General features: G+C 50.2%; 1 protein-coding gene across 2 annotated transcripts in view; it reads right to left on the reverse strand.

Moving 5' to 3' along the window:
• LOC138657427 (zinc finger protein 84-like) overlaps positions 1–12,730 on the reverse strand; it is a 729,030-nt gene that overhangs the window by 683,501 nt on the left and 32,799 nt on the right. For both annotated transcript variants that reach the window (XM_069745211.1, XM_069745213.1), the window contains exons 2-6: positions 9,558–9,704; positions 9,076–9,255; positions 7,363–7,486; positions 7,103–7,200; positions 1,543–1,660 (exon numbers count right to left, since the gene is read on the reverse strand). In XM_069745211.1, coding sequence (XP_069601312.1) covers positions 1,543–1,660; positions 7,103–7,200; positions 7,363–7,486; positions 9,076–9,255; positions 9,558–9,647 — 610 coding nt within the window. In that variant the 5' untranslated portion in view covers positions 9,648–9,704. The remainder of the gene's footprint in view (positions 1–1,542; positions 1,661–7,102; positions 7,201–7,362; positions 7,487–9,075; positions 9,256–9,557; positions 9,705–12,730) is intronic.

Consider the following 12,730-nt stretch of genomic DNA (forward strand, 5'->3'; position numbering starts at 1 on the left):
CAAGCCTTAAAATTTTTTGGTGTAAGTAAAGGCTTTTTCCATAAAGGCCAGAATCAGTAAATGGAAATGTAAAGACTCGCTCCTCAGAGTGTCCAAGTGTGGGATCACTTGTCTCCTGGGAGTCATGGATGAGCATGTTTGTTGTGCTCCCACCTGCAAACTGTACGGTGTTATTTTTTAAAAATAAAATAAAATATGTAGCCCTGAAAATGAATTTAACGTTAGAGCCGCCTGCTGACTCTCCAAAATGTATGACTGAGGGCCACCTGATGGCGCTCAAAAATTATGAATGAGTGCTGCCTGATGGCCCTTTAAAATGTGTAATTACGGGCCCTCAAAAAAATTTGTTGCGAGGGCCGCATGATAACCCTGTTGATATGGTGTAGGAGGAGGAGAACAAGAAAAATTAAAAAACCATGAACTGTATCCTCATTTTAGGGTGGAAAGGGTGCATGGGAATACAGATGCGCCTATTAGTTATCATGACCCCGGCAGGAATAAAACCCCCGGAATAACCTTAAGCAGGGAGGGAGAAGTGACTGCGGCCTGCAAGCCTTAGATTTGAGTCAACTCTGTGTAAAATAAAAATGAAGATGCCGTCATACAATGGGAGAAAGACCCAAATGTAACTCCTGTGTGAATAACTGGACAAAGGACTGGTGGTGTTCTGTCCCCAGGATGGGTTGGAGAACTTTCCCCCACATGAATATTCATAGGCAAAGGTCTCCAAGGAGATAAAAACATGTTTTGAACCTCCAGTTTTGATCTATGTGAAGCCTTGTGGGCTGCCTGAGGCTCTGAGCCGGCACAGGAGGAACTGGCGCCCACCTTAGATGGAGTCCGATGCCTGAAGGTCCTTGTTGTGCTAGTTGTATCCCGTGCCCCTGGATCTGGGACCCCTTGTTCTCGGCCTCAGAAGTCCCACTCCTTCTAAATGAAATGTTTTCTGAGGCCCTATTCTACGTATATTCCAGGGGGTGTTACATTCCCTCCTTCTCATTTGTGATAGGTCTTGCACTTAGTGCATAGGCTTCAGCAGTCTACGAGTCCCAAAAATTCAGAAATCTCATGCACACGATTCCTTTTTTTTCTGGACAAATGGAAAACTGCTGCATTTTTTTAAAGAAGTAGAATGTGAATTCTTTCAGTGATTTTACAGTGTTTTTTCACCATTGAAAAAGCGCAAAAATGCAGTAAAAACAGTGTGAACACAGCCTAAGGGGTGGAGGAGGTTTTTTTTTCTCTCCTATTACTTTTGCCATATAAAGAAGTCATACAGGAAAGGATGTTTCCTAACCTTTTATTCCTGTAAATTCCATTTTATCTGCGGTTTTGTATGTTTTATTGTCAGTCCATAAAAGTGGCGCAATACCCTGACAACATTGTTCACAGTAGAGACCTGGGAGTCAGAGATGTGTCCAGGCGTCTTCCCCCTGCTGTTCCCATGTCACTTGAGCTCCGTTTCCATCCATGTCAGAGATTTTACTACAATATCACATGCCGGTCATAATCATCACACAGACGCCCGTCATTATTACATACCTGTGGAAACATCTCCCAGAATCTCCTCCTTCCCGTCACTCACACACGGCTGATCCCCCCTCGTCATCGCTTCTTCTTCTGTCTCCTCCTTCACTTTATTCTTAGTCGGATCTTCCTCCTGATATATCAGATGTAACAATCAACACAACACTTTTAGTAGCATCTTGAGGGGTGCACACGTGTGGGGTCAGGCACGCGCATCTCTGCAGCAAAGCATCACACAGCTAAGCATCAAGACGCCGCAGTTATTTCAACGGCAGGAGTCAGGACCCCACTCTGTGTATCTGTCTTTGGGTATGTCTGCTGAGTAATCACTTCTTTTTACTCGGATCTAGCTTTGCTATTAACCCATCTTACTCCTTCACCATGTTTACATATGCCCTTACAGTGTTTGCTCCACTAATTCGGTCTCTCCTTTGCTATCCACAAACCCCAGCACCCTCTAACCAAATAATCATCTCCTCTTCCATCTTTCCTCCCCACCTGACCTCCTCTGCTGACCTGCTCCTCAACCTCAGATCTCTCCTAATAAAACAAGCCGCCCACTCTCCTTCTCCCACCTGCTCTCCCTCTCTCTGCTTCTCCTCACTGCTGGTGATTTATCTCCCAACCCTGGACCCCCACAGCTCATACCTCCCATTACTACCTCCTCCTACCGCTCCCTATCTAATATGAACTACCGCAATCTTTCCAACATAAAACCCGTGCACCTGACGCCCACCCCCCTGCTCCCTCTCTCTGGAGCAGTCTGGAATGCCCGCTCAATCTGCAATAAGCTTCATGTGATTCATGACCTTTTTCTCTCTCACAAGCTCGCATTCCTCGGCCTCACAGAAACATGGCTAACACCCTCTGACACTGCCTCCCCTGCTGTGCTGTCTTACGGCAGCCTCCACTTCACCCACACCCCAGCAACAGACATGGTGGAGGAGTGGGTCTTCTCCTTTCTTCAAACTGCACCTTTAACATAATCCCACCTCTACCCTCCCTTATCCTCCCATCTTTTGAAGTCCACTCTGTCCGCATCTACTCTCCCTCCAACCTCCAAGTGGCCGTCATATATCGACCTCCGGGCCCGGCCACTGCCTTTATTGACCAATTCTCCACCTGGCTCCTTCACTTTCTTTCCACTGATATTCCCACTATCATGATGGGTGACTTCAACATCCCCACTGATGGCCTTCAGTCAACAGCCTCCAAACTTTTATCCCTTACTTCATCTTTTGGACTTAGTGGTCCTCCTCAGCCACCCACACAGACGGACATACCCTAGACCTGGTCTTCACCCGTCTCTGCTCTTTATTTAACTTCACCACCTCTCCCTCTCTCTGACCACCATCTGCTCACCTTCTCATCCCTGTCCTCCTCATCGGTCACCTACGTCCAGCAACATGTGCACCCCTGCAGAATCCTTGCACACCTAGACACCCACACACTCTCTGACTCTATCCTACCACTGGCATCCATATCCTCACTCCACGACACAGACAGGGCCGCTGCTTTCTACAATATATACACGTGGCGTTTTCTCATCATCTCCTATCACCTCTAAACAGGTTAAAACTTGGCCATCTCCACTTTTGAGTATGTTAGAACGACGTAACGCCCAATGACAGAAACGAACAACCACAAAGGGTACGTGCATCTGTCTTTACCTCCTGTACCATACAATTTATAGTCATCATCATGGGTGACTTCAACATCCCCATTGATACCCTTCAGTCAACAGCCTCCAAACTTCTGTCCCTTACCTCATCCTTTGGACTTACTCAGTGGTCCTCCGCAGCCACCCACAAGGGCATACACTAGACCTGGTATTCACCCGTCTCTGCTCTCTATCTAACTTCACCACCTCCCCTCTCCCTTTATCCGACCACCATCTGCTCACCTTCTCATCCCTGTCCTCCTCACCAATCATCCATATCCAGCAACATGCGCACCCACGCAGAAACCTTGCACACCTAGACACCCACACACTCTCTGACTCCATCCTACCACTGGCATCCATATCCTCACTCCACGACACAGACAGTGCTGCTGCTTTCTACAATGCCACTCTCGCATCAGCTATTGACACAGTTGCCCCTCTCGTCCATGGCAGAGCGCGACGTATCAATAGACAACCTTGGCATAATAACACCACCAAAAAGCTAAGGCAAGTGTCCAGGGTTGCGGAGCGGCGTTGGAAGAGCACACACTCGCAAGACGACTTCACTGTATTCAAACAAGCAACACTCGCTTTTAAATCTGCACTCACCTCTGCTAAACAGGCCTACTTCACAACCCTCGTATCTTCCCTATCCCACAACCCCAGACAGTTATTCAAAACATTTAACTCCCTCCTCCGCCCCCCACTGCCCCCTCCAACCTCCCTCATCTCTGCTGAGGACTTTGCCACACACTTTAAAAATAAGATCGACCAGACAAGGCAAGTCTTCATTGTTCAACCACCACAACCCCTTTGTATACCAGACCAATGCCCAAACCCCATAACCTCCCTATCCAACATCACTGAAGGGGGACTTAATTGTCTCCTCTCCAAATCCCACCTCACCACCTGTGCGCTCGACCCCATCCCACCTCCTCCCCAACCTCACCACCACACTTATGCCATCCCTAACCCACCTCTTCAACCTATCACTAACTTCTGGCACCTTCCCCTCTGCGTTCAAACATGCCACAATCACGCCTATCCTTAAAAAGCCAACCCTCGATCCAACTGCTATGTCCAGCTATCGCCCAATATCGCTGCTCCCATTTGCTTCCAAACTCCTGGAGCAGCACGTCCATGCTGAACTCTCCTCCCACCTCTCATCTAACTTGTTGTACGACAATCTACAATCTGGTTTCCGCCCCCATCACTCAACAGAGACTGCCCTGACCAAAATCACTAACGACCTACTTACCGCCAAAGCTACTGGACAATACTCTGTACTCCTCTTTCTAGACCTGTCCTCTGCTTTCGACACAGTTGACCATTGCCTCCTACTGCAGATGCTCTCCTCCTTTGGCATCAAAGACCTCGCCCTATCCTGGATCTCCTCATACCTTTCCAACCGCACATTCAGCGTCTCCCACTCCCACACTACCTCCTCATCCCACCCTCTCTCTGTTGGAGTCCCCCAAGGCTCTGTTCTAGGACCCCTACTCTTCTCAATCTATACACTTGGCTTGGGACAACTCAAAAAGTCCCATGGATTCCAGTACCACCTCTATGCTGACGACACTCAGATCTACCTCTCTGGCCCAGACGTCACCGCTCTGCTCTCCAGAATCCCAGAGTGCCTATCAGCCATATCCTCCTTCTTCTCCTCTCGCTTCCTCAAACTCAATGTGGACAAATCTGAACTCATCATCTTTCCTCCATCCCACAAATCTTCCTTACCTGACCTATCTATCGCAGTCAATGACATCATGCTTTCCCCTGTACCCGAAGTCCGCTGCCTCGGAGTAACCTTTGACTCTGCCCTGTCCTTCAAACCACACATCCAAGCTCTTTCCACCTCCTGTCGCCTCCTGCTCAAAAATATCTCCAGGATCCGTCCTTTCCTCAACCCCCAATCTACTAAAATGCTTGTGCACGCCCTCATCATTTCCCGCCTTGACTACTGCAACATCCTTTTCTGTGGCCTCCCTGCTAACACCCTTGCACCTCTCCAGTCCATCCTTAACTCTGCTGCCCGACTAATCCATCTCTCTCCTCGCTACTCCTCCGCTTCCCCCCTCTGCAAATCTCTTCACTGGCTCCCATTCCCTCAGCGTATCCAATTCAAATTGCTAATACTGACCTACAAAGCCATCCACAACCTGTCTCCTCCATATATCTCTGAACTAATCTCTCGATATCTTCCCTCACGTGATCTCCGGTCCTCCCAAGACCTCCTTCTCTCCTCCACACTAATTCGCTCCTCATCCAATCGCCTCCAAGACTTCTCCCGAATATCCCCCATCCTCTGGAACTCTCTGCCCCAACACGTCCGACTATCAACCACAGTCGGATCCTTCAGACGGAACCTGAAAACTCATCTCTTCAGGAAAGCCTACAGCCTGCACTGACACCGCTGCTGCCTCATCACTATCGAAGCTACCGCCTCACCAACACCGGAGCTACCGCCTCACCAACACCGGAGCTACCGCCTCACCAACACCGGAGCTACTGCAACCCTCAACCTACTGTCTCCTTCCCCATAATCCTGTAGAATGTAAGCCCGCAAGGGCAGGGTCCTCGCCCCTCTGTATCAGTCCGTCATTGTTAGTTTGTTTACTGTATGTGATATTTGTAACTTGTATGTAACCCCTTCTCATGTACAGCACCATGGAATCAATGGTGCTATATAAATAAATAATAATAATAATAGTCTGTCCCAGAGTGCCTATCAGCCATATCCTCCTTCTTCTCCTCTCGCTTCCTCAAACTCAATGTGGACAAATCTGAACTCATCATCTTTCCTCCATCCCACAAATCTTCCTTACCTGACCTATCTATCGCAGTCAATGACATCACGCATTCCCCCGTACCGGAAGTCCGCTGCCTCGGAGTAACCCTTGACTCTGCCCTGTCCTTCAAACCGCACATCCAAGCTCTTTCCACCTCCAGCTCAAAAATATCTCCAGAATCCGTCCTTTCCTCAACCCTCAATCTATTAAAATGCTTGTGCATGCCCTCATCATCTCCCGCCTTGAGTACTGCAACATCCTCCTCTGTGGCCTCCCTGCTAACACCCTTGCACCTCTCCAGTCCATCCTTAACTCTGCTGCCCGACTAATTCATCTGTCTCCTCGCTACTCCTCCGCTTCCCCCTCTCTGAAAATCTCTTCACTGGCTCCCATTCCCTCAGCGTATCCAGTTCAAATTACTAACACTGACCTATAAAGCCATCCACAACCTGTCTCCTCCATATATCTCTGAACTAATCTCCCGATATCTTCCCTCACGTAATTTCCGGTCCTCCCAAGACCTCTTTCTCTCCTCCACACTTATCCGCTCCTCACCCAATCGCCTCCAAGACTTCTCCCGAATATCCCCCATCCTCTGGAATTCTCTTCCCCAACAAGTCCGACTATCAACCACATTCGGATCCTTCAGATGGAACCTGAAAACCCATCTCTTCAGGAAAGCCTACAGCCTGCACTGACACCGCTGCCTCCTCACCAACACCGGAGCTACCGCCTCACCAACACCGGAGCTACCACCTCACCAACACCGGAGCTACCGCCTCACCAACACCAAAGCTACCGCCTCACCAACACCAGAGCTCCTGCAACCCCCAACCTACTGTCTCCTTCCCCATAATCCTGTAGAATATAAGCCCGCAAGGGCAGGGTCCTCGCCCCTCTGTATCAGTCCGTCATTATTAGTTTACTGTGATATCTGTAACTTGTATGTAACCCATTCTCATGTACAGCACCATGGAATCAATGTGCTATAGAAATAAATAGAAATAATAATAATAATCATAATAAAAAAGAATACAAGAAACCACCAATCTCTGTGACATTATGACCACGATCAGAAATGTCCCCCATATACAGATCCGGTACAGGGCTCAGCACCGTCTACCTGATGATCCTCCGGGATGTTGTGATTCTCCTCCGGACAGTCCTGGGGATACAGAGGACGGGGACAACTCTCTGGTGGATTTCTCCTCCTGGATCCATCTGTGGAGACACACAGTGATGGAATAGATTGTGTCATGTGATGATGAGATGATGGGAGTAGTAGTCGGTGACCACAGAACACAAATATCTGTGTCTGCATCACTAATAGCAACCGACCAACGCTGAAGAGACAATCTGATGTCAGGGGAAGGTTCCTCTCACCTCGTGGTGTCAGAGGCCGGAGCTCCTCCATCATCACATCCTGGTACCGATCCTGGTGTCCTTCTAGATACTCCCACTCCTCCATGGAGAGATAGACAGCGACGTCCTGACACCTTATAGGAACCTGACAACAGCCACACCGTCATCACCCAGAATCCTCCAGTACTGTATAATGTCCCAGCAGTCACCTCTCCGCTCATCACCCAGAATCCTCCAGTGCTGTATAATGTCCCAGCAGTCACCTCTCCGCTCATCACCCAGAATCCTCCAGTCCTGTATAATGTCCCAGCAGTCACCTCTCATCACCCAGAATCCTCCAGTCCTGTATAATGTCCCAGCAGTCACCTCTCCGCTCATCACTCAGAATCCTCCAGTCCTGTATAATGTCCCAGCAGTCATCTCTCCGCTCATCACCCAGAATCCTCCAGTCCTGTATAATGTCCCAGCAGTCACCTCTCCGCTCATCACCCAGAATCCTCCAGTGCTGTATAATGTCCCAGCAGTCACCTCTCCGCTCATCACCCAGAATCCTCCAGTCCTGTATAATGTCCCAGCAGTCACCTCTCCGCTCATCACCCAGAATCCTCCAGTCCTGTATAATGTCCCAGCAGTCACCTCTCCGCTCATCACCCAGAATCCTCCAGTCCTGTATAATGTCCCAGCAGTCACCTCTCCGCTCATCACCCAGAATCCTCCAGTGCTGTATAATGTCCCAGCAGTCACCTCTCCGCTCATCACCCAGAATCCTCCAGTCCTGTATAATGTCCCAGCAGTCACCTCTCCGCTCATCACCCAGAATCCTCCAGTCCTGTATAATCTCCCAGCAGTCACCTCTCCGCTCATCACCCAGAATCCTCCAGTGCTGTATAATCTCCCAGTCCTGTATAATCTCCCAGCAGTCACCTCTCCGCTCATCACCCAGAATCCTCCAGTCCTGTATAATGTCCCAGCAGTCACCTCTCCGCTCATCACCCAGAATCCTCCAGTCCTGTATAATCTCCCAGCAGTCACCTTTCCGCTCATCACCCAGAATCCTCCAGTCCTGTATAATGTCCCAGCAGTCACCTCTCCTCTCATCACCCAGAATCCTCCAGTGCTGTATAATGTCCCAGCAGTCACCTCTCCGCTCATCACCCAGAATCCTCCAGTCCTGTATAATGTCCCAGCAGTCACCTCTCCGCTCATCACCCAGAATCCCCCAGTCCTGTATAATGTCCCAGCAGTCACCTCTCCGCTCATCACCCAGAATCCTCCAGTCCTGTATAATGTCCCAGCAGTCACCTCTCCGCTCATCACCCAGAATCCTCCAGTCCTGTATAATGTCCCAGCAGTCACCTCTCCGCTCATCACCCAGAATCCTCCAGTCCTGTATAATGTCCCAGCAGTCACCTCTCCGCTCATCACCCAGAATCCTCCAGTCCTGTATAATCTCCCAGCAGTCACCTTTCCGCTCATCACCCAGAATCCTCCAGTCCTGTATAATGTCCCAGCAGTCACCTCTCCTCTCATCACCCAGAATCCTCCAGTGCTGTATAATGTCCCAGCAGTCACCTCTCCGCTCATCACCCAGAATCCTCCAGTCCTGTATAATGTCCCAGCAGTCACCTCTCCGCTCATCACCCAGAATCCTCCAGTGCTGTATAATGTCCCAGCAGTCACCTCTCCGCTCATCACCCAGAATCCTCCAGTGCTGTATAATGTCCCAGCAGTCACCTCTCCGCTCAGCAGCTCAATCATCTTGTTGCTGAGCTCCAGGATCTTCTTGTTCCTCTCATGTAGCAGGGAGTGCGGGGGAGGCTCTGTGATGGGGCCCGGGCTCCGCCCTCCTGACTCCTGGAGATGGATGATGGGAGTCACACCGCCCCCCGGTGTCTTCCTCACTATTGTGTAATCCTGTGTATGGAGAGAGACACTTAGGGAGAAGAATCCTTCCCGACTCCAGATCTGACAATCAGTAGAAATCCCGGGATCAATAACCTTCTCCAGTAATCTGGGGCCATAACCGGGAATATTATTCCCCTCCGGACAGACGTCCCGGCCCCTCTACAGCTCTTATAGGGAATCCCCATGACAACTCCTCCGGGCAGAGAGCTCCACACAATCACTGCTCTTACAGTAAAGAATCCTTCTCTCTATTCTGGATGTCGGACTTGTCACAGAACACAATAAAGCTGATAGAAATGTAGAGGAGTTACCTCTCCGCTCAGCAGGGAGATGATCTCCAGGGCGAAGTGGAATAATCTTCTGGTGGTCTCATCCCCGTCCTCGTCCATCCTCGGGGTCATTCAGGAGGAGGAGGGATGAGCACTGGATCAGCTGGAGGGATCTCGTCCTGCCGGCGTCTTCATGATGAAGGAGAAGATGGAAATCACAGGAGACGAGAGAACGACAATCACTAAATTCTGCCAAATATCAACATTTAACAGGAGGAATCTGGAGGAAAAGCCACAAAACTCCACCACGGCCTCCTCCGCCGATCTGACCGCTCATTATCAGCCTTGTAGGCGGAAGACGGTCACTGAGGTAACTAAATCACCAGCAGGAGTCGGTCACCGTGGTAACTACACCGCCAGCAGAGGACGGTCAATGTGGTAACTCTACCGATAGTGCGGGACTGTCACCTTGGTAAAAACACCACCAGCAGAGGTCGGTCACCATGGTAACTATACCACCAGAGGGGGACGGTCACCGCGATAACTACACTGCCAGCGGAGGCTGTGAGATGAGGAGATGCTGTACATACCTGTTGCTATAGCCCCTTCCAAGGAGAGCTATCGTATTTTTCTAACTTTAAGATGGACTTTTTTCCTCCCAAACTGTGGAGAAAAATGGGGAGTGCGTCTTATAGTCCGGATATACCGACTCTGACTGTGGTGGGGAGGTGGGGAGCGGTTTTGGCAGAGCAGAGGGTCACAGAGGCAGGAGCCAGCGGATGCGGCTAACTCCTGTGCTCGCTACTAAAGAGAAATGAATATTCACTGCATTCCACACCCATGGGCGTGGAGGGCAATGAATATTCATTTCTTTTTGGCATCCTGGTATGATTGGCCCCATCAGAGAAAATTTAAAAAAACCAAAACCATTACACTTACCTTCCTCCGCTCCCTCGCAGTGTCCTGCTCCGGTGCCAGCAGCTGCTTAACGATTGTAAGCAGCACATGGCAGGGACGAGACCGCCGGCAGCAGCAGGAAGGCTCCAGCTACTGAAGAGCAATGAATACTCACTGCTCTCTGCGATGAACAGTCCTGGTGAGTATTCCGGCAGCTGTGCTCTGCTTGTGACGTCCCTGCCATGTGCTGCTTACAAGCATTAGTCAGCTACTTGCAACAGAGTGGGACGCTGCGAGGGAGCGGAGGAAGGAAGTGTAATGGTTTGTTTTTTTTAATATTTTCTGATGGGGCCAATCATACCAAGTTAAGGATAAGAGGGCCATGCATACCAGGATAGGGATCAGGGGGCCATGTGTATCAGGATAGGGATGAGGGGCCATCTGTATCAGGATAGGGATGAGGGGGCCATGCATACCAGGATAGGGATGAGGAGCCATGCATACCAGGATAGGGATGAGGGAGCCATGTATACCAGGATAGGGATGAGGGGGCCATGTGTATCAGGATAGGGATGAGGGGGCCATGCATACCAGGATAGGGATGAGGAGCCATACATACCAGGATAGGGATGAGGGAGTCATGCATACCAGGATAGGGATGAGGGGGCCATGCATACCAGGATAGGGATGAGGGGGCCATGTGTATCAGGATAGGGATGAGGGGCCATCTGTATCAGGATAGGGATGAGGGGCCATGCATACCAGGATAGGGATGAGGAGCCATGCATACCAGGATAGGGATGAGGGAGCCATGTATACCAGGATAGGGATGAGGGGGCCATGTGTATCAGGATAGGGATGAGGGGCCCATGCATACCAGGATAGGGATGAGGAGCCATACATACCAGGATAGGGATGAGGGAGCCATGCATACCAGGATAGGGATGAGGGGGCCATGCATACCAGGATAGGGATGAGGGGGCCATGCATACCAGGATAGGGATGAGGGGGACATGTATATCAGGATAGGGATGAGGGGCCATGTATACCAGGATAGGGATGAGGGGGCCATGCATACCAGGATAGGGATGAGGAGCCATGCATACCAGGATAGGGATGAGGATCCATGTGTATCAGGATAGGGATGAGGGACCATGTGTACCAGGATAGGGATGAGGGGGCCATGCATACCAGGATAGGGATGAGGGGGACATGTATATCAGGATAGGGATGAGGGGCCATGTATACCAGGATAGGGATGAGGGGGCCATGTTTATCAGGATAGGGATGAGGGGGCCATGCATACCAGGATAGGGATGAGGGGGCCATGTGTATCAGGATAGGGATGAGGGGGCCATGTGTATCAGGATAGGGATGAGGGACCATGCATACCAGGATAGAGATGAGGGGGACATGTATATCAGGATAGGGATGAGGGGGCCATGCATACCAGGATAGGGATGAGGGGGCCATGTGTATCAGGATAGGGATGAGGGGGCCATGCATACCAGGATAGGGATGAGGGAGCCATGTGTATCAGGATAGGGATGAGGGGGCCATGCATACCAGGATAGGGATGAGTGTTATGACCTGGTGGACAGGACAATAATGGACCTGGTGGTTAAGAGCACACGGAATGACCTGATAGTTACTGATAATAAGGACGAGCTCTGGGACGTGGGAACTCTGCTGACCGCAATCCCTAAACCTATCAAACACACTAGAAATAGCCGTGGATTGCGCCTAACGCTCCCTATGCAACTCGGCACAGCCTAAGAAACTAGCTAGCCCTGAAGATAGAAAAATAAAGCCTACCTTGCCTCAGAGAAATTCCCCAAAGGAAAAGGCAGCCCCCCACATATAATGACTGTGAGTAAAGATGAAAATACAAACACAGAGTTGAAATAGATTTAGCAAAGTGAGGCCCGAGGAGAGGAAAGGTTACTTTGCGGTCAGCACAAAAACCTACAAAAAGACCACGCAGAGGGCGCAAAAAGACCCTCCGCACCGACTCACGGTGCGGAGGCGCTCCCTCTGCGTCCCAGAGCTTCCAGCAAGCAAGACAACAAATTAAATAGCAAGCTGGACAGAAAAATAGCAAACCAAAGAAATACAAGCTGGAACTTAGCTTCTGATGGGAAGACAGGTCACAAGAACGATCCAGGAGAGAACTAGACCAATACTGGAACATTGACAGGTGGCATGGAGCAAAGATCTAAGTGGAGTTAAATAGAGCAGCAGCTAACGAATTAACCTCGTCACCTGTGAAACTCAGAAACACCCACCAGAGGAAGTCCATGGACAGAACCAGCCGAAGT

The sequence above is a fragment of the Ranitomeya imitator genome, chromosome 1, assembly GCF_032444005.1.
Source record: "Ranitomeya imitator isolate aRanImi1 chromosome 1, aRanImi1.pri, whole genome shotgun sequence".
Classification (NCBI taxonomy): Eukaryota; Metazoa; Chordata; class Amphibia; order Anura; family Dendrobatidae; genus Ranitomeya; species Ranitomeya imitator.